This window comes from Myotis myotis, unplaced genomic scaffold (assembly GCF_014108235.1).
Source record: "Myotis myotis isolate mMyoMyo1 unplaced genomic scaffold, mMyoMyo1.p scaffold_m19_p_8, whole genome shotgun sequence".
NCBI lineage: Eukaryota > Metazoa > Chordata > Mammalia > Chiroptera > Vespertilionidae > Myotis > Myotis myotis.
In genome coordinates, this window is record NW_023416390.1 from 62,238,991 (window position 1) to 62,258,161 (window position 19,171).

Genomic DNA, 19,171 nt, shown 5'->3' on the forward strand with positions numbered 1-19,171 from the left:
TATTTCTCCGAGCTTTGTACTGCCAGCAAAGAAAATGGTGCTTCTTTGACAGTGTAAATCAACAGTATATTACTCTTCTGCAAAATATAATTTAAAGAATTTAGATAGGTTAACCACCATCTTAAGTCATTTTATTATGGGGGTGTGCAACCTATAATTTTAGTGCTTACATAACTAGCCTCTTCATTGTCACCAAAAGCTAAAAATGCAGAAGGCTTAGATCTCTCAAAAGTAAGGTTGTTATAGGCACCTACCTGTGTAGAACATAGTGAATTATTTCAATTCCCCCATCAGTTTTTTGATATGAGTGTCAACATCCAACTGATTTTTTTTTTTGGCCCAAATTTAGAGTCTGTATAAACTCGCCAACGAAGAGGCAAAGAAGAAAGGCTATGACTTGCGAAGCGATGCCATCCCGATCGTGGCAGCCAAGGCCTCCAGGGACATTGCCAGCGATGTGAGTTGTCCATTTTATTCCAAGTATCTGACCCATCAGAAGTGACATTTGCACTGAACTAAATCTTTACAAAGAACTTTCCTAGCCCTTTGAAAATATACCCTGATGTGGTTATGTGGGGGTTTTCAAAAACCTAATTTTGAGGGAAATGAAAAATGTGATGTTCATAAAAGGAGTTTGTAGCCGTTAGGACATAGTTAAAACAAGTCCACCAAGAAGAGGGCAGATGCATCCATGTGGAAATGGTCAGAGTGTAGCTGCAGGCTTGGAAATGCTTATGTAAAATTATCACAGTGCTTATAGGAAGCATAAGTCAAAAACATAAGTTCTCTCAGTGAGAACTGGGTTTGGCTTTATGTACCATTTTAACATACAATATTTTTAAAGTGCATGTGATGCTTGCCTTACCACTCACTCTTACAGGATTATGAGTAGAAGGCAGTTAATCAGAACCAGCGGTGGTTACTAGCTCAAGATCGTACCCTTACCAATAGCTCCTGGTTCTGTAGCTCAAACCCCTCAGAATAAAACCAGCATCCTTTCCTGGTGCCTCAGGGAATTCTTGAGGAACAGGACACTGCTCTAAAAATACAGGCCCAATATTCAGGAATATGGTAACACATGGTCCTTTCTGTTGGAAAACCATGTGAGTGACTCACTTTAATTGGTATATCTTGAACTTGCCCTAAAAATGGATTTATGCCAATAATAATAATCAATGAAATCATAATAACAACCCAAAGTACTGATAACTCTGCCAAGAGCTTTTCATTTATTATTTTACTTACTATTCATAATTACCCTAGGATGATAAACCCTGTTGTCATTGTCCCCATTTTGTGGATTGCTTAAGCAACTTGTCTAAAGTTAAACTCTTAGTGGATGACGGAGTTGAAACTCCAGACAACCTCATTCCTTTCCACTGTACCATATTGCCTCCTGCTGACTCATCTATACTTTCTCAGCTTTATTTAAGATTAGAAGCATATATTTTAGATAATTGGCTCAGATTTCAGGGTAAAACCATTGAACATAGAATAATAAAAACATTTTTGGCCCATGTTAGGAGCACACTCTACCCAGTTGGCCTGCTACAACTTTACTAGAATAATCAGTTTTCCAAGTGATGCCATACATTTGCCACCACCAAAGAATGCATGGATCCATTATGAAATAATAAATTCTCCTAGTTGCTACTGCAGATAGCCCTTGACCTAGAGTACTATCCTTGCAGGAATCAGACAGTCATGTCATTACTCATTAAACATACCATGTCACCAAGTGCATCTCTTTACTGACATGCTGCTAGCACATAAAATCCATTTCTCCAAGGTTCAAATGCCTCTCCCCAACTTCCACAGGTAACCTCTCCCTACTGTGTGCATGTCTTGCCTTCAGAACTATTTCTTATTACCAGGCTATAAGTGATTTAGGGCATACACTGCAATTATACTGATTATATCTGTTGAACTGCCTCTATTGAACTTCTAGGGTAAAGGTCAGGATGCTGGCTTGAGTTAGTGTTTATTAGCAAAAGTCAACTTACAAGTGAAATGTAAGCAAGATGATTTTGTACAGCCTTGGGGTCTCTAAGGGTTTACAATAAAAACCTGATTTGTCCATTTTCATCTCAGTATAAATACAAAGATGGTTACCGCAAGCAGCTTGGCCACCACATTGGAGCCCGGGACATTAAGGATGACCCCAAAATGTTGTGGTCCATGCATGTGGCCAAGATCCAGAGTGACAGGGAGTACAAGAAGGACTTTGAGAAGTCGAAGACCAGGTACAGCAGCCCCGTGGACATGCTGGGCGTGGTGCTGGCCAAGAAGTGCCAGACCTTGGTCAGTGACGTGGACTACAAGAACTACCTGCACCAGTGGACGTGCCTGCCCGACCAGAACGACGTCATCCACGCTCGGCAGGCCTATGAAATCCAGAGCGACGTGAGTACACCATCTATAACAGAGCTGTGTGCAGAAATAAATGACACAAAAATTATTCTTTGTATACAATCGATGGCTTATTCAAACTAGGATTTATTGAGTGATATTTGATATCTGAATCAGTGTAGTTTTATGGCTTTATTGTGAATATGTTAACAGGATTTATAAGGAAGTGAAGTTTATAAGCTGGATTTGATCTTATAAAAGTAAAACCAGAGTTAAGCAATGTTAGAATTCAGGGTCCATCAGAGGGAGATGTTTTCTTTTATTCTTTTAAGGAGGCAAGAACACTTTTTTTTTTAATTACTCTGAAATTGTTTTTTAGCTCTCCTTACAAAACAAATGGTGTTATAATTGATGGAATACTAATGCCTTCTATGCCACTAAATGTTATTCTTATGAAATGAAATTTAAAAAAAAAAGTCACTGAGCCTGGAAGCTATCGCATCATTTAAGTGACACTTTCTCCTCCTGGGCCAGCTCTTTGTGGAGGGGTCACATGGTAGTGACAGAAGCTGGACCTATGAGAAGCAGGTGCAGCATCTCAAACTGGGTGTGAGAAGCACATTTCCTGCAGCACCTATTTTATAAACATTTGAAGGAATCATTAAACATTAGAGGACTTCGTAGAATAAAACAAGTTAATAATAATTATACATTAATGGGCTGTTCCTAGAAATGGTATAGTCTACCTGTGAAAACTCTCACATCTGTTGTGTAGTTTCCGACATATAGAACCTTGTGTTTTGAAATTCTTTCCAAAAAGAAAGGTTTTTCCTGCACATGAAAGGCAGTTAAAATGGCTCATGCTCTCCATGGAGTGACAGCAGTGACAGACAGCTTGCATTCTTCCATTTGTTGAGCCCCTTTTCCTTTTCAAGATTGCCTCCCTCACACTGTGACACAGTCTTAATAATGTGAAAGCATTTGAACATTAAAAGGCCCTCCAGAGGTATAAATATTATTGTTTTCATTCCTCCTGTTGTTATTTAGGGGACAATAACTAGTTAGCACAGGGCAATTACAAAAGGCTTCTTGTCTAGACTGCAAAGGATCAGTCTATTTTTCTACTTTATTGTTGTTACAGGTAAAATCTTTCTAATGAGTTGGGCAAAGGTCCAATCCTTTCGTTGTGATATAGTTATGAATATGTAATGGGTACACACAATTTTTTAAATAAATATTTTTTTCAATTACAGTTTACATTAATATTATTTTGTATTGCTTTCTGATGTACAACCTAGTGGTTAAGCAATCATATACTTTATAATCTTTCCCCGATATTTCCAGTACCCACCTGGCACCGTACATAGTTATTATAATATTATTGCATATATTCCCTATGTTGTAGTTTACATCCCTGTGACTATTTTGTAGCTACCAATCTGTACTTCTCAATCTCTTCACCTTCTTCACACAGTCCCCAACCTTCCCTCCTCTGTGGCAACCACTAGTCTATTCTCCGTATCTATGAGTCCGTTTCTCTTTACAAAAATCTTTAGCAGGGAAAAATGATTTAAAGTAAAGAGAGAAATAAAAATATTAAAAGATGATTCTGAAAAGAAATTAATGCTTCCCTTCCTGAGAACTTGGTAGGGAATAGACTGGGCCCTGGACCAATGAAATTGCCCCTTATTGCCCTGAGTCTTGGATAGTGTGACAACTGTCCAACTTCTGCTTCAGGGATTCTAAATTATTATTATATTTTAACTTCTCTCTCTTTTTTTACAAGAGCATTACAGATATTTTGAAATATAAGAAAAAATACACAGAAGGCAATAATAATCCAGCATAATCCAACCATTGAAAAAGCCCACTCCTGCTTTTGAATTTATCCAGACAATATATTTACATAATTATTTCACTTAATATTGTATTACTGACATTTCAACAAGTCATCAATATTCTTCAAATATGGCTTTTAGTAGGTGCAGACTATTTGATTTGACAAGGATTAATATTTATTTATTCTGGTTGGCATTCTTTTCCTGTGCACATAGACATTACAATAGCATTCATGGAATTGACTTACAGAAGTTATTATTTTGGATCACTTCTCTCCTAAAAACCTGAAATAGTTGACCACTTTTCTTATGGATAGGAGACATTTTGGGGGGGTCATTTTTGAACATAGTTCCTCTTTTCGTCTGCCTAATACAGTGAGCTTGTTTTCTGTGAAAAACAGTAACAACCAGAATGGTACTTTATTACTAAATCCATTTGCATCTTTACCATAACTCCTTTGGTCTTAGTGAAGAATTTCTGCCTTTTTTCCTCTTCCCAGAATGTATACAAGTCTGATCTCCAGTGGATGAGAGGCATTGGCTGGGTCCCCATCGGTTCTCTAGATGTGCTCAAGTGCAAGAGAGCTACAGAGATACTGAGTGACAACATCTACCGCCAGCCTCCAGACAAGCTGAAATTCACCAGCGTGACTGACTCCCTGGAACAGGTGCTGGCAAAGAACAACGCCATCACCATGAACAAGGTGAGCCCCAGCTGCCAAGCTTCTTCAGGATGCAAAAGATGTTATTATACTTTAATGACTAGTGGAGTCATATTACCCATGAAAGTGCGGGGTCACATTTACCTCCTAAATGGCATACTTAAAAGCCTCTAAATGATTTCTATTATTCCTATTTTAAACCTTGATAACCAGCATTAAGACTCAAACCTCCAATTGAATATCTTATATTCAAGTCCAGTTTATTTTCCTCAATTAGATCAGTAATAATCCTGTTGTAAGTTGACAATTTGTAATTCTTGTTTCAAATGGTTTTCCATCAATATCTTCTTTGATAGCGTTTATATACAGAGGCCTGGGACAAAGACAAGACTCAAATTCATGTCATGCCTGACACTCCGGAGATCATGTTGGCAAAGCAGAACCAACTCAACTACAGTGAGGTAGGAGCAAAGTTCTGTGGTGCTACACTTACTTTTGTTGCTGCTGCTCTCGTTGGTTTTTCTGCACTTACTTTTAGGGAAGTGCTCAGCTATTATGGTTCATGCGGCTCTGTGATATGAACACTCAGCCCATCCGACCTTTCAGATCTGGGTTGCTATAGGACTCCACAGGCAAACTGAAGTCACATTACCTTTTCGGCGTATGGCCACTGCTAGTGTGAGTTAGTAGGACTGAGTAGTATGTTTGGCATTGCTAGAGGTAGGATAGCCAGATAAAACACTGGCTCAATATTTATTCTAAAATATTATTTGTTGCTTATCTGAAATTCAAGTTCAACTGGTCATGCTATCTTTTTATTTGCTAAATTTGGCAATGTGTTATGGGGGCTCTGCTAATATGCACCTCTTCCCCACCTGGATCCTCAGTAAAATTGAGAAGGAAAACTAAAGAGTAGAAATGAAACTAAAATCTCACCTTTGTTACTACTAAAGTTAGGCTCCAGAACACATTTGTAGGAGAGGCAGTCTGCTCACTGAACCAAGGAATTGGGTTCCTCATTCAGGCGCAAGCCACCCTGTAGCAGGACAATCAGCTCCACCCCATTCAGGGTGTGGTCCCACTTAGAGCCCAGGGGCACAGAGGAGGGCACTGAGCTTGTGCCTAGAAGGAACAGTTTAGGGCTGAGCTGGGCGTACCCAGTTATCCCAGCCCTAGTCAGATAAATCAGTAAATCACTACACCTCTCCAGGGGCAGAGAGTAAAGGCACCCGGAAAAGGAGTAAGGCCAGAGATAAAATAATTGAGCTCCTTTTATAGAAAGAAAGCCTCAGGCATGAAAAGCAGTGTTCTCCACTAACAACACTGATTACTGTGTGTGTTTTTTTAAGTAAAATGCAATGTCATAAATGCATGTGCTACTAACATGATACAGCTAAGATTTAGAATCAAAGTTGTGATGGTGGTCAAGTTATCTACTTTTTAAATTGTATTTCAATTTTTTTCTCATTTTTTCTAAAAATGATGAAATATTACGATTGTCAAAAAATTTTAAATAATAAAGAAATGAGTAAAAGTATATAAGTATGTATAATAAATAAAAAAATTAAATATATTCTGTAATTTCTTTTTCATTTTGAAATATGTACAGATTGATGTTTATCCATCAATCTATATTTCTAGATTATATTAATCTGTTGATATGCATAACATATCATATAAATCTATATCCTATATAATAAAAGCATAATATGCAAGTCAACTGAACGGCAGAATGACCTGTGGAATGACTGGTCGCTATGACATGCCCGGACCACCAGGCGGAAGACGCTCAATGCAGAAACTGCCCTCAGCCCACAGGCCCTAGGCCAGCCAAGGCGGGTGCAAGCAGAGTCCCCCCCCCCCCCCCCGCAATTGCCCCGCTGGTCACCACGAAGAGGGAGGCAACCTGTGGCAGCAGCGGGGGGCGGGGCTGGCAAGCAGGTGGCACCAGGCCAGCCAAGGCAGGTGCCAGCAGCCCCCCCCCATCACCCTGCTGGTTGCCCCACAGATTGGCCCTGATTGCCGGCCAGGCCTAGGGACCCTACCCATGCATGAATTTCGTGTGCTGGGCCTCTCGTATTATATATTAATCTATTAGGTATCATAGTAGATTAATAATAGATTAATATATCAGTCTATGATTTTACCCATTGATATATCTCATTTGTTTCTAATGCTATTTAGTTTTTTTGGTAAGATATGATTTGTTTACTTTCAATATTACTAGAATTTTAAATTGTTTCCAAAACCTATCCTTTTTAAAATGAAATGGTATGTCACTTGAAAATCTCCAAATGGTTGCTCTCAAGCCTCTTGCTTTAACCTTGACTTTCCTTCTGTAGACTCTGTATAAACTTGCCAATGAAGAAGCAAAGAAGAAAGGCTACGACTTGCGAAGCGATGCCATCCCAATTGTGGCGGCCAAGGCCTCCAGAGACATCGTCAGCGATGTGAGTAACAACACTCCGTGTACATGGCTGGACGGGACGGGTCATCCCGGTCATCATTCCAACAGGGACCTGCATCTGGGTGCCAATTAAGTACATTTATTGTGATTTAAATGAAAGAAATGTTTTTCGTTAGAAAAAGCTCTTTTATATTTTTAACTCCAAAAGACTTTAATATTCAGGCCCCATAGAGAAAGGTATCCTAAACTTCAGTATAAAATTAAATTTGAATATGCAATTGCTCGTATCTACAATTATGAGGCATTTATCTCCATATTTTGAGCACAGAACCCACAGAGAAATAAGAAAATGCCAGAAAAGTTTTAAAAAGTAACGTGGTTACATGTATTGGCTCAACATCAGAAAAAGGCCTGGTTACAGCTAGGTCTAGGGAAATACACCTTTCCCCAACCTGCTCTGTGTTTTTGTCAACTCTTCCTCTGAAAAATTATCTTAAGTGCCTCCTTTGAGTTCCTTTTAACCAAAAACAGAAAAGCAAAGGCAAACAACCAAAAACCAACAAAGGGGTGAGCCTGATTTCTCTTTTGGCTGTCTCTGAAGGAAGCGGGTCCTTTGGTGGAGAACTCAGACTTCCATAAATACACATTAGGATTTGTGTCATGTTGTTACCTGAAGTGGAGAGAAAATATCCAGAGTCAGCATTTCCCACCAGCTCCAACAATAAGCTTTCCTGTAGTTATAGAATCTGATTTCTTACTTGAGGAATCCCAACCAACAAGTCTCAGCCAAATTTGATGTCTGACAGAGCCGGACACACTAGATGGAAAATCCGAGCCAGTCCATTTCAGGGGGTCAAATAAAAGTCAGCAGAGCCGTGTTTGGGAGGGGCAACAGGTGCTTTGGAGGGTGAAATCATATCTGTGCACTCAGGAGTAGCATTCTCAAAATCATATGTAAAATTTCTGGTTTCACTGGCCCAAGATGAAGAAAAGACAGCATGTAATTCCAACTGATTTTTCTTAAAAGTGTTGCTGCTTTTGTTTTAGGGACTTTATGTCTGCAAACCGTAAAACTACATAGTTTGGCATAGCTTCCCATTAGCAGTGGTTCTCAACCTTCTGGCCCTTTAAATACAGTTCTTCATGTTGTGACCCAACCATAAAATTATTTTCGTTGCTACTTCATAACTGTAATGTTGCTACTGTTATGAATCGTAATGTAAATATCTGATATGCAGCATGGTCTTAGGCGACCCCTGAGAAAGGGTCCTTCGACCGCCAAAGGGGTCGCGACCCACAGGTTGAGAACTGCTGTATTAGAGTATTGTGAAGTCTAATCAGAGTTTAGGATGAGGAGATAAGTTGATATTCAGATGATTCCATTTCTCTGAAAGAATTACCAATTTTGAAATAATAAACTTTTAAATTAATAAAACTTTTAGACCTTTCTATTTATTTTATTTTTAAAATCACTGCTTTTATTTCAGTACAAATACAAAGATGGTTACCGCAAGCAGCTAGGCCACCACATTGGAGCCCGGAACATTAAGGATGACCCCAAGATGATGTGGTCCATGCATGTGGCCAAGATCCAGAGTGACAGGGAGTACAAGAAGGACTTTGAGAAGTCAAAGACCAGGTACAGCAGCCCCGTGGACATGCTGGGGGTGGTGCTGGCCAAGAAGTGCCAGACCTTGGTCAGTGACGTGGACTACAAGAACTACCTGCACCAGTGGACGTGCCTGCCCGACCAGAATGATGTCATCCACGCTCGGCAGGCCTATGAAATCCAGAGCGACGTGAGTACTGAGACCCATTACATACCAATGGTCACCAACCTCAAGATAGTAATACAGTGATATCCAACCATCGTGCTGTAAGAATTTTTAAAACATGCAATATCTAACTATTTAGTCAGGGGCACTGACCGTTTTTCCCTTAGATTGTCAAACTAAAATATGACAACAGCCAACACAATGATAGCCGTCTGATGTGAATGAGTCAAAATTATACCTCTTTTTCAGATCAGCAAGAAATATATATATATATATATATATATATATATATATATATATATATATATATTTTATTGATTTTTTACAGAGAGGAAGGGAGCGGGATAGAGAGTTAGAAACATTGATGAGTGAGAAACATTGATCAGCTGCCTCCTGCACACCTCCTACTGGGGATGTGCCCGCAACCAAGGTGCATGCCCTTGGCCGGAATCGAACCTGGGACCTTTCAGACCGCAGGCCGACGCTCTATCCACTGAGCCAAACCGGTTAGGGCAAGAAATATATTTTTTGATGTGCCATAGAATTTTAATAATTAGTTTATGTGTGCCATGAGATTAAAAATGTTGAAAATAACTGTAGTAATACATAGATAATGATCTAGGATTAGATAAAGCTCTCAGAAAGAATAATGCTTTTCTTCTTCACCCCTCATTCATTGTGCCTTTTCCTTTAAAGAGAACATAATACATGAATCTTTATCCAATTGGCCTTTATATTTTAATAGACATGGAGTTTAGCTATCCAAAGTTTCCAGTCTTTTTCTTTTATTTTTGAAATCAAGTGTCATAACAGCTTGAGTAATACTTGCGTTTGTTTTTATCTCACCAGAACATGTATAAATCAGATCTCCAGTGGATGAGAGGCATTGGCTGGGTCCCCATCGGGTCTCTGGATGTGGTCAAGTGCAAGAGAGCTGCAGAGATACTGAGTGACAACATCTACCGCCAGCCTCCAGACAAGCTGAAATTCACCAGCGTGACTGACTCCCTGGAGCAGGTGCTGGCAAAGAACAACGCCATCACCATGAACAAGGTGAGCCCCCAATTTGGGGGAAAGTAAAACAGGGCTATATGCTCTTGAGGATATTGATAATTAATTCATCTTTTTGTTTTATTCCATTGCCATCTATGTATAGTGATTTGGTTGAGTTCTCTATTCAATTACATTAGGATTTCAAAAATATATGTGGGAAATTCTGCTTGGAGGCCTCTGGGGAAATAGCCAGAATTAAGAATAGGACAGCTGTTTAGTGTGCAAATTGTTTGAAGTCTATGAGAGTTACACATGGTTTGGTATCAAGGTTTCTTTCTTGTTGGGTATTCATCTAGGTAAATATGGGACAAACAAGTCAAATTCACATCTCCATAACATTTATAAAATAAGAAATCTGGAGATGGCTAATCCAGGTACATTTGCAGTTAATAAACAAACAAACAACAAAACTATGGGGAGGATTTGTTTATATAGCCACAGTGCATATGGATGTGCATATATGCTTGGAAATATTTGCTTTTCATTTAATTGGAATGGAGGTGATCTTGAAATGAAACACATGTTTACTGGTCATATTTTAGTCTACATTTATAGTTAGTGATAATAAATATCTTGTAATATTAAGGCAACTGAAGAGTATGGTATAAAGCACACAGCACAGATAATGAGGATGCTGGCTTTCAACTTTGTCATGATCTCTAAATTGCAAACTCCTGTTTACAGCAAGCACTGTGTTTCTAATTCATTAACCTTTTTATCTTTCATAGCGCTTATACACAGAAGCCTGGGACAAAGACAAGACCCAAATCCATATCATGCCTGATACACCTGAAATTATGTTGGCAAGACAAAATAAAATAAATTATAGTGAGGTAAGACTATTTACTTTATTTCCTTGATCTGACCACATTGATCTTTGCTGGTGTAGTAAGAAGGTCAGAATTATGGATTTAATTCTCATGAGGACCAAATATTTTTATATTTATGCCCATTACTCTACCCTGAATATATGTATTACTGAACTCAAAAAGTAGATAGATAGATAGAGAAATTGATAAATATAAAAATTTCTCCAGAAGGGGGAAAAGCTTTCAGTCACCTATTAATGATTGAAACAAATTGTAACTTTAATTAAAAATAATTATTACTCTTATCAGATTAGTACTTGCTACAGATTTGTTCTGTGAATTTTTCCTCAGTTATTCATCTGTAAAACAAGATAAAATGCCCATCATGGAATTTCTGTGATGACTAAGTAAGATCATATATACAATATGCCTAGTGTGGAGCCTGGTACCAAATAGTTGCTTAGTAACTTTGATTTTTTCCCTTCACACTCAAGTCACCATGAAAATTAAATTTTTAACATGCTCAAAATAACTTGAGGTTTATTTGTTTATTTATAAGAACTGAAAGAGAATTCTTAGATTTATCCATTTTGGAATTGTCTGAAGACAATAAAATACATTCTTTTATGCATTATCTCCAGCTAAATTTGTCATCATATATTTTTGCAGTCCAGAAATACTGTTGAAGAAACAGCTTCTTGCCCAATTATTCTTGACAAAGAACAATTACCTGGCTTATTCAGGAAAAATCTTGATTTCGTGTGTGTGTGTGTGTGTGTGTGTGTACGCGCATGTGTTTTTAACAAGAGGGGGGGAAGGCAGACTTTTCTTCAGTTTGAGAGCATTGGAAAATTTAAGTACTCATTTTCAAGACTTGGCCATATTCATTGTTTTGATTACCCATATTGAATCCTTTTTGCCTAATACAATGTATCCATAAAGAAGAGGTATGCTTATATCTTTTAAAAATATATTTAAAGCAGAATATACTAGTGCAGTTCTGCATCCAAAGGTAGTCTTCCTTTGGCAAAAATGCATTTTTAGAGTGAAAGCAAGTACCTTAACTAAAAGGTATTACTTCTGTTCTCAGAGCCTCTATCGCCAGGCCATGGAAGAAGCCAAGAAAGAAGGCTATGACTTGAGAAGTGATGCCATTTCTATTGTGGCTGCCAAGGCCTCCAGGGACATCGCCAGTGATGTAAGCGCTGATGAAGTCCCTACCTTTGTTACCAACAGGCCAGTCCCTGCATGGGGCACCACAGTATAGGAACACAGCTGGAAGTCTCTTCCGTCATCATCCATCTTAGCCACCTTTGTTGTGCAGGCAAATACATGGGGGCTTTGAGACAGTAGGTAACCTGCCCAAAGTCACAAGCATCACAGGACAAAGCCTGGTTTGGAATGTGGTTTCTTTGATTCTTGTCACTTGGGTTTTTGCTTAATAAAACTGAGTGCCTTGATTAGTTAGATGGACATGTATTGGGCTACTGCTAAAGCCCCGAGAGCTCTCCTCCGGATACACCCAAGGCAAAAACTCCTGGAAAGAAGTAAGTTTAACTGAGTTCTCCCCAGGACTTGAAGAAGGACATAGAATAGCAAGAAAGCTATAAATTTTCCTGCTGAGGGGTCCACAAAATCAATATTCCTTTATCCTAAAAATAAAAGCATCAGATTCCTTGACAACCTAGACTTTAATCCAAGAGTAACAATATTGTCCGTTTTGTAGGTTTTTCTTTTTTTAGCATGATAAAACAACTCATAACACCATTATCAAGTGTAGGGTTCAGTAGTGTTACATATGTTCTCACTTCTTCATCTCGCAAAACTGGAACTCTATACCTATCAAACAACAAAAATTGCCTGGTTTTAAAATACCCGCCCCCCCAGATTGTTTGTGCAGAGGAAATTTCTCAGAATGCCTTAGGAAAATAAAATTAACAAACCATTAAACACATCTCCACCCACCCACATGACCGACTTCTGAGACACTGTCACTCTAATTGAGCTCAGCCTTTCAATGTTCACTTTTCATCACTTTTTGCCAACAAATAATTTTTATCACAATATAAAGGACTCACTGGGGAGTTATACTGTGGGAGCATGAGAGTGAGCACACCATCCTCTTCTTTGGGAGTCAGCACACCCCAATGTGTCGCATCACAGCAGCCCGTGATGAAACGCCCCGAGTGTCTTAAGGGTTTCACAGGAAAGCAGCACCGCAGCAAGAACAACAGGGAAGAGCTCGTCAAGCTCCCTCCTCTTTTACTGGTTCTCTCTTTCAGTACAAATACAAAGAAGCTTATCGTAAGCAACTGGGTCACCACATTGGTGCCCGAGCCATCCATGATGACCCCAAGATGATGTGGTCCCTTCACATCGCCAAAGTGCTGAGTAACCTCGAGTACAAGAAAGAATTTGAGAAATACAAGACCAGGTACAGCAGCCCGGTGGACATGCTTGGCATCGTTTTGGCCAAGAAATGTCAGACCTTGGTCAGTGATGTGGACTATAAACATCTCCTTCATGAGTGGACATGCCTGCCCGACCAGAATGACGTCATCCACGCTCGGAAAGCTTATGACCTCCAGAGCGACGTGAGTGTTCCTGATGCTGGTTCTGCATGTTAAAAGCAGATCTGCAGCATGCCCGTGGGTTCTGACTAGTGCCAATGGACACAGTGATGGCGAACCTTTTGAGCTCGGCATGTCAGCATTTTGAAAAACCCTAACTTAACTCTGGTGCCGTGTCATATATAGAAATTTTTTGATATTTGCAACCATAATAAAACAAAGACTTATATTTTTGATATTTATTTTATATATTTAAATGCCACTTAACAAAGAAAAATCAACCAAAAAAATGAGTTCGTGTGTCACCTCTGACACGCGTGCCATAGGTTCGCCATCACTGGTAGAATTTGTTTGCATATTTCTGAATAGTATACAATTGAATGTTCCAAAACAGTTTCCCATTGGTAGCACTACAAATTATTTCACAATCTTTCTTCCCCAAAAGTTATATATAAAAGAGGAAAAAAAGTATATATTATCAATTTTATACAGGTATATTTCTTCCTGGTAATTTGGGCTTCCTTTGTCTGAGTTAGATGAAATTCAATCCTCAAAAAATATGTAGCTACACTTTTTTTTTCAGAAGTGGTAGAAATGTATGTATATGTCAATGGAGGGTAGTATGCGGAGAGTTAGGAAACAAAAGTATATTACACTAAATTATTTTAACAAACATTCATATTTTATACCTACTGACAGGAAAATCCTAAGGCATTCTTATCTTTTTCATGATGTTGAGTTTACACTTGAAACCTGTATGGTTTTGTGAACCAATGCCACTCCAATAAATTCAATAAAAAATAAAATAAAGTTGGTTCTTTAAAAAACAATAATCTAATTTTATTAACAATTAGCATGTCCTATTGAGAGTAAAATAAAAGGAATAATTTGGGAAATATCTAATATACTATCTTGTGTAAAAATTTTGTAATACACTCAAGGACATGACTGTGTCATTTACTATATAAAAAAATCTTCCCTAGTTCTTGGTATAATCCTCTGTACAAAAAAAAATATGCTTAGGAAAAAAGATGCTTAGGAAAAAAATATACTCTGGATTCAATGATGTTTACAAATGAGTGATCAACTGTGCTGGGAGCCTTATCTGTTCATCAATACTTTTTATTTTCTCTAGTATGAGCCATTTTGTGACTATGAATCTGAAACACTAATTAATGAATGTGGGTTTTTTATCTGTTGATTTGCAGAATTTGTATAAGTCAGACCTTGAATGGATGAAAGGCATTGGCTGGGTTCCAATTGGCTCCTTGGAAGTTGTTAAAGCCAAGAGGGCCACAGAGATACTGAGTGATAATATCTACCGTCAGCGTCCAGATGCACTGAAATTTACCAGCATAACTGACACCCCGGAGCAGGTGCTGGCAAAGAGCAATGCTATCAACATGAATAAGGTGAGTCTTCACTCCTCCCTATTAGATACCAAAATTCACATTAGAGCAAGTTAAAAATGCTGACATATTACTACATTTTAAAAATTCCCATAGGGTTTATGATACCTTTAAAAATTACTTTTCCATTATAATATCATAGGTACTTATATTAAAATTATGTTAAAAATGCAATGTGCTATAATTATTTTATAACTACAGATTATAAATGCTTCAATCCAATTATACTTTCAGAACTGTTTTTTTTAATAAGCAAAACTCTGAGTGAACAAAATAGTGAGATAAATACTCTTGGAAATACTAATTTATCTACATAAAAGATAGGACTATATGCAACTTTAATAATTTTATTTCTACTTTGTTTAGAGGAGGGATGACTGGCACATAATCAAAGAAGTATCTGCGAACTCCAAAATAATTTTTCTCATCGTTTTTTTCCATAGCGCTTATATACTGAAGCCTGGGACAATGATAAGAAAACAATCCATGTCATGCCTGACACTCCAGAAATCATGCTAGCCAAGCTTAACAGAATAAACTATAGTGATGTGAGTAAACTATTGCTTTTATAAGGAACAGAAGACAAAAATGAACTGTTGTAACTGTCTTCTTAATGAACTGTTTTGACTAATTTATTATACATACTCCAAACTAACATTGCCAGTAAGAGATAGTTCTCCCTTGATTCAATTTTGGACTATATGTTAGATCTACAAAGTAGGCCAGCCCTTTAGTAACAGAATATCAGGGAATGGAATGCTTATGGAGGAATATTCCAATAGGAATTATACTCCTCAAGCCTTCCTCTATATGACAATGTGGGTATCAAGTCATTATTTGGTTCAACAACTATTTATCAGGCAGGCACTGGCTTGGAACTCACTAATGATTGTTTTGCTGCTTTATTAATGTTCTGGTTACTATTTCATGTTGTTTGCAAGCATTTTTCTAGGTGTTTCATTGAGGAACAACATTTTCATCAGGCCAGTGATTCTGAAACTCTACTCTACAAGTAAATCACAGTCTGTAAGGATAATCCACAACAAAATGAGGAAGAAAAAGGACAAGGCATTGAGTTTTTTATGAGTCCAAATATATTTCGTTTTAAAATACTTTCCTTATTCTTTCTCCTTTTTTAATACTAAAATGGCCTTTTATTTTATGATAGTGATAGTAAATAGGTTTTTTAGCATGTGTTTGTTTGGCAAGACAAAATTTTGGCAACCCCAAATTTTTGAAATTTGCCAATCAATAAAATTCCAAAGTTTAGAACATGTCCCTTAAAATCTTTAAGTGCTTATGAAACCAGCACTTTTTTACAAACCCACCTTAATACTTCACTTTGTGGATTTGTTTCTGTAGTTTAAATGAGGATGGAAAACGTTTAATAATTAGCAGTTTTATTTTTTATGAAAGGAGGAGTGATTTAATGACTCTCTTTTCTGCAGAAACTCTATAAACTTGCTTTGGAAGAGTCCAGGAAGGAAGGCTATGACTTGCGTGTGGATGCCATTCCAATCCAAGCAGCCAAGGCTTCAAGAGATATTGCCAGTGAGGTAAGTTGATGTTTTTAGAAGAGGCACTTTTTATTCAAAGATGTTCACAAATGGAAGCTTTTGTAGTTTTTCTTGACAGAATTGTTGTTGTCCCTACACGTCTCAATTTCATTTAGCAATTTCCCAATGTACAAAGTTGCAGAGAAAAATGAAGAAAAGTAAAAGATACTATGCCCATTATACTTATTAATCAATTAAAGAAAGAAATTTTCTTAAAAAGTAAATATTTTATGCACACTAAAAATGAGTTCATATTTTTGAGTGTCAGAAATTGAGCAGCAGTTGATCCAAATATTTGTTTAAAAAAATACATTGATAGCACATGCAAATCAACCAATATAAATGTGAACACTTTTCTACTACTTCTATCCATTTATTTTGGCATTAAAAGAAGACTTGATGATGGACGCGTTTAGAGTTTTAGTTCATACTTTTTAACTTTCAGTGAAGTTTTCCTACCCAGAGGCCCCTAACTGGTTACAAGAACAAATTGAGAAGTAAGCAAAGCTTTTTCTCAGTACCCACTTATCTCTTCTCTCTGTTCCTTCCTTTCTCATGAGAAACATCTCCGGGGGGTGTCCGTGCCCTCATTATGTTCCAGGGCTGCTTAGAACCCAAATCCAGATTTTTCTTCTTCTAGAAGGATCCCATGCTTTAGATTTATACTTCATTCCTTCAATTATTTAAACTTTTTCTGGCTATTAAAATGAAGAAGCCCATACTATGATCATCTCATGGCAAAATGGACCATACGATGTTATTCTTGAATTTTAAAAGTAAGGAGACTGTTGACCCAAGGCATGACTTTCTCACAGTGAAAGTTCAGTGACATTAACAGGCTAATAAGGGAGGCATTTTCTGGTGAAACTATCTAAATGTGGCCCATATACTCAACCAAGCAATTCACCATAAATTCTAATTACAAGGAAGATATTCTAAGCATCAACGCATTTTTTTAAGAAAAAAATAGCCACATCTTTAAATTAAGTAGATGCTTTTTAGATTATACAAGATGATTTACCTTTACTTGTTAAGCAATCCAATGTAAACTAGGTAGTATTGTTTAAGAGAAAGAGAAAAATATTCGGAACCAGAAGCTACTTCATTCTAGTCTGAACTCTGCCTCCCACTTATGATGTGACCTTGAATAAATTAATCCCTTTAAGTTTTAGGTTTCTATTTTATAAAACGGGCTTGACCATATTTACCTTTCTCACACTAATGGTAGCAAAGATCAAAATAAATACAGAAACTTGTATATGAAATTATGAAATGTGATATGAGATGTTCTTATCATTAGACTCATATACCTTTTCTTTTTTTCAGTACAAGTACAAGGAAGGCTATCGTAAACAGCTCGGCCACCACATTGGAGCCCGGAACATCAAAGACGACCCCAAGATGATGTGGTCCATGCACGTGGCCAAGATCCAGAGTGACAGGGAGTACAAGAAGGACTTTGAGAAGTCAAAGACCAAGTACAGCAGCCCCGTGGACATGCTGGGCGTGGTGCTGGCCAAGAAGTGCCAGATCCTTGTAAGCGACATAGACTACAAGCATCCCCTGCATGAGTGGACCTGTCTGCCCGACCAGAATGATGTCATTCAGGCTCGGAAGGCCTATGACCTTCAGAGTGATGTGAGTAGGTCTACTATTATTCAAAATGTGTTTTAAAGCTTAAAAATGAGGTCTAACTTCTTGTGTGCCATGGAATTTTTTGGCAATCTGTTGAGACCTATGGACAACTCAGGATAATGTCATAAAAAATATAAATCTAATATATATATACGCTAGAAGGCCAGCGCACGAAATCACGTGGCCCTGCCCACCCACCCACCCCCTGCCACGCTTGCAGCCCTGCCCACCCACGCTGGTCTTTGGTCATTACGGCGTTAGAGCCACAGGCCTTTTATAATATAGATACATATACATATATGTGTTTATATATATGTATGAATATATATATGGATTTTTATTAACACATTAAATGAAAATATCTGGCAGTGAGTGTAGTAACTAGCTTAATTTCAAAGCAGTGATGAGCATATTTCAAGATGTCTGCAAAACTGTAATTGGATATGAAAATATTTGCGATTTCTATTGCCAACCAAATCCCATGCAGTGTCAATACTACTATGATCTCTTGACTAAACTCATAATTGAAAGAAATGCTATATTTCCATTAGAGGTTAATGAAAATAAATATTTATTTTTTTCTATCTAAGTTCATTGATGTTCTAGTTTAACCCTTTGAGTGCCAACCAATATCCTAGGAACTATGCTAAAATTGCCAAGGCATTTTTGCTGTTTTTACAGCAGTTTAGGAAAAAAATTATGAATCGCAAATAAATGAAGTTACATATTCAAAATCTTAAGGAAACCTTTACTACATTGACATATTTAGCAATATCATCATCACTAATAAAAGCAGATTTAGAACTGGACACCATTTCGAAGCTTTGATAGCGCTCCCCGGCACTCTAGGGGTTAACTCAACCTAGCTTTCCAAATGAATTGATTGCATTACCTTTTTCTGATTACTTAATTTACAGGAATATCTATTATAACTGGTAAAAGAAAGTTTAGGAATGAATTATACATTGAGATAATTTATCCAAGAAGCTGAAAACAATACTTTCCTAGGAATATGGCAGGCACTTTTGTTGTCAGCTAGTAAATTGTCCTGAGCACCTAAATGCTACCTTATTGGTTTAGTAGCTCCTTTTTGTTTTTTAAATCAGGC

The 19,171-nt window shown here is 37.6% G+C and overlaps 1 protein-coding gene across 27 annotated transcripts in view; it reads left to right on the forward strand.

Moving 5' to 3' along the window:
* The window catches only part of NEB (nebulin), a 194,171-nt gene that overhangs the window by 84,250 nt on the left and 90,750 nt on the right, over positions 1–19,171 (forward strand). For 25 of the 27 annotated variants that reach the window (XM_036319262.1, XM_036319266.1, XM_036319277.1 and 22 more), the window contains exons 64-77: positions 350–457; positions 2,092–2,403; positions 4,688–4,891; positions 5,206–5,310; positions 7,192–7,299; positions 8,744–9,055; positions 9,881–10,084; positions 10,813–10,917; positions 11,984–12,091; positions 13,176–13,487; positions 14,672–14,875; positions 15,316–15,420; positions 16,321–16,428; positions 17,755–18,066. In XM_036319262.1, coding sequence (XP_036175155.1) covers positions 350–457; positions 2,092–2,403; positions 4,688–4,891; positions 5,206–5,310; positions 7,192–7,299; positions 8,744–9,055; positions 9,881–10,084; positions 10,813–10,917; positions 11,984–12,091; positions 13,176–13,487; positions 14,672–14,875; positions 15,316–15,420; positions 16,321–16,428; positions 17,755–18,066 — 2,607 coding nt within the window. The remainder of the gene's footprint in view (positions 1–349; positions 458–2,091; positions 2,404–4,687; positions 4,892–5,205; positions 5,311–7,191; positions 7,300–8,743; positions 9,056–9,880; positions 10,085–10,812; positions 10,918–11,983; positions 12,092–13,175; positions 13,488–14,671; positions 14,876–15,315; positions 15,421–16,320; positions 16,429–17,754; positions 18,067–19,171) is intronic. The other 2 variants (XM_036319285.1, XM_036319284.1) reach the window with 2 other exon arrangements.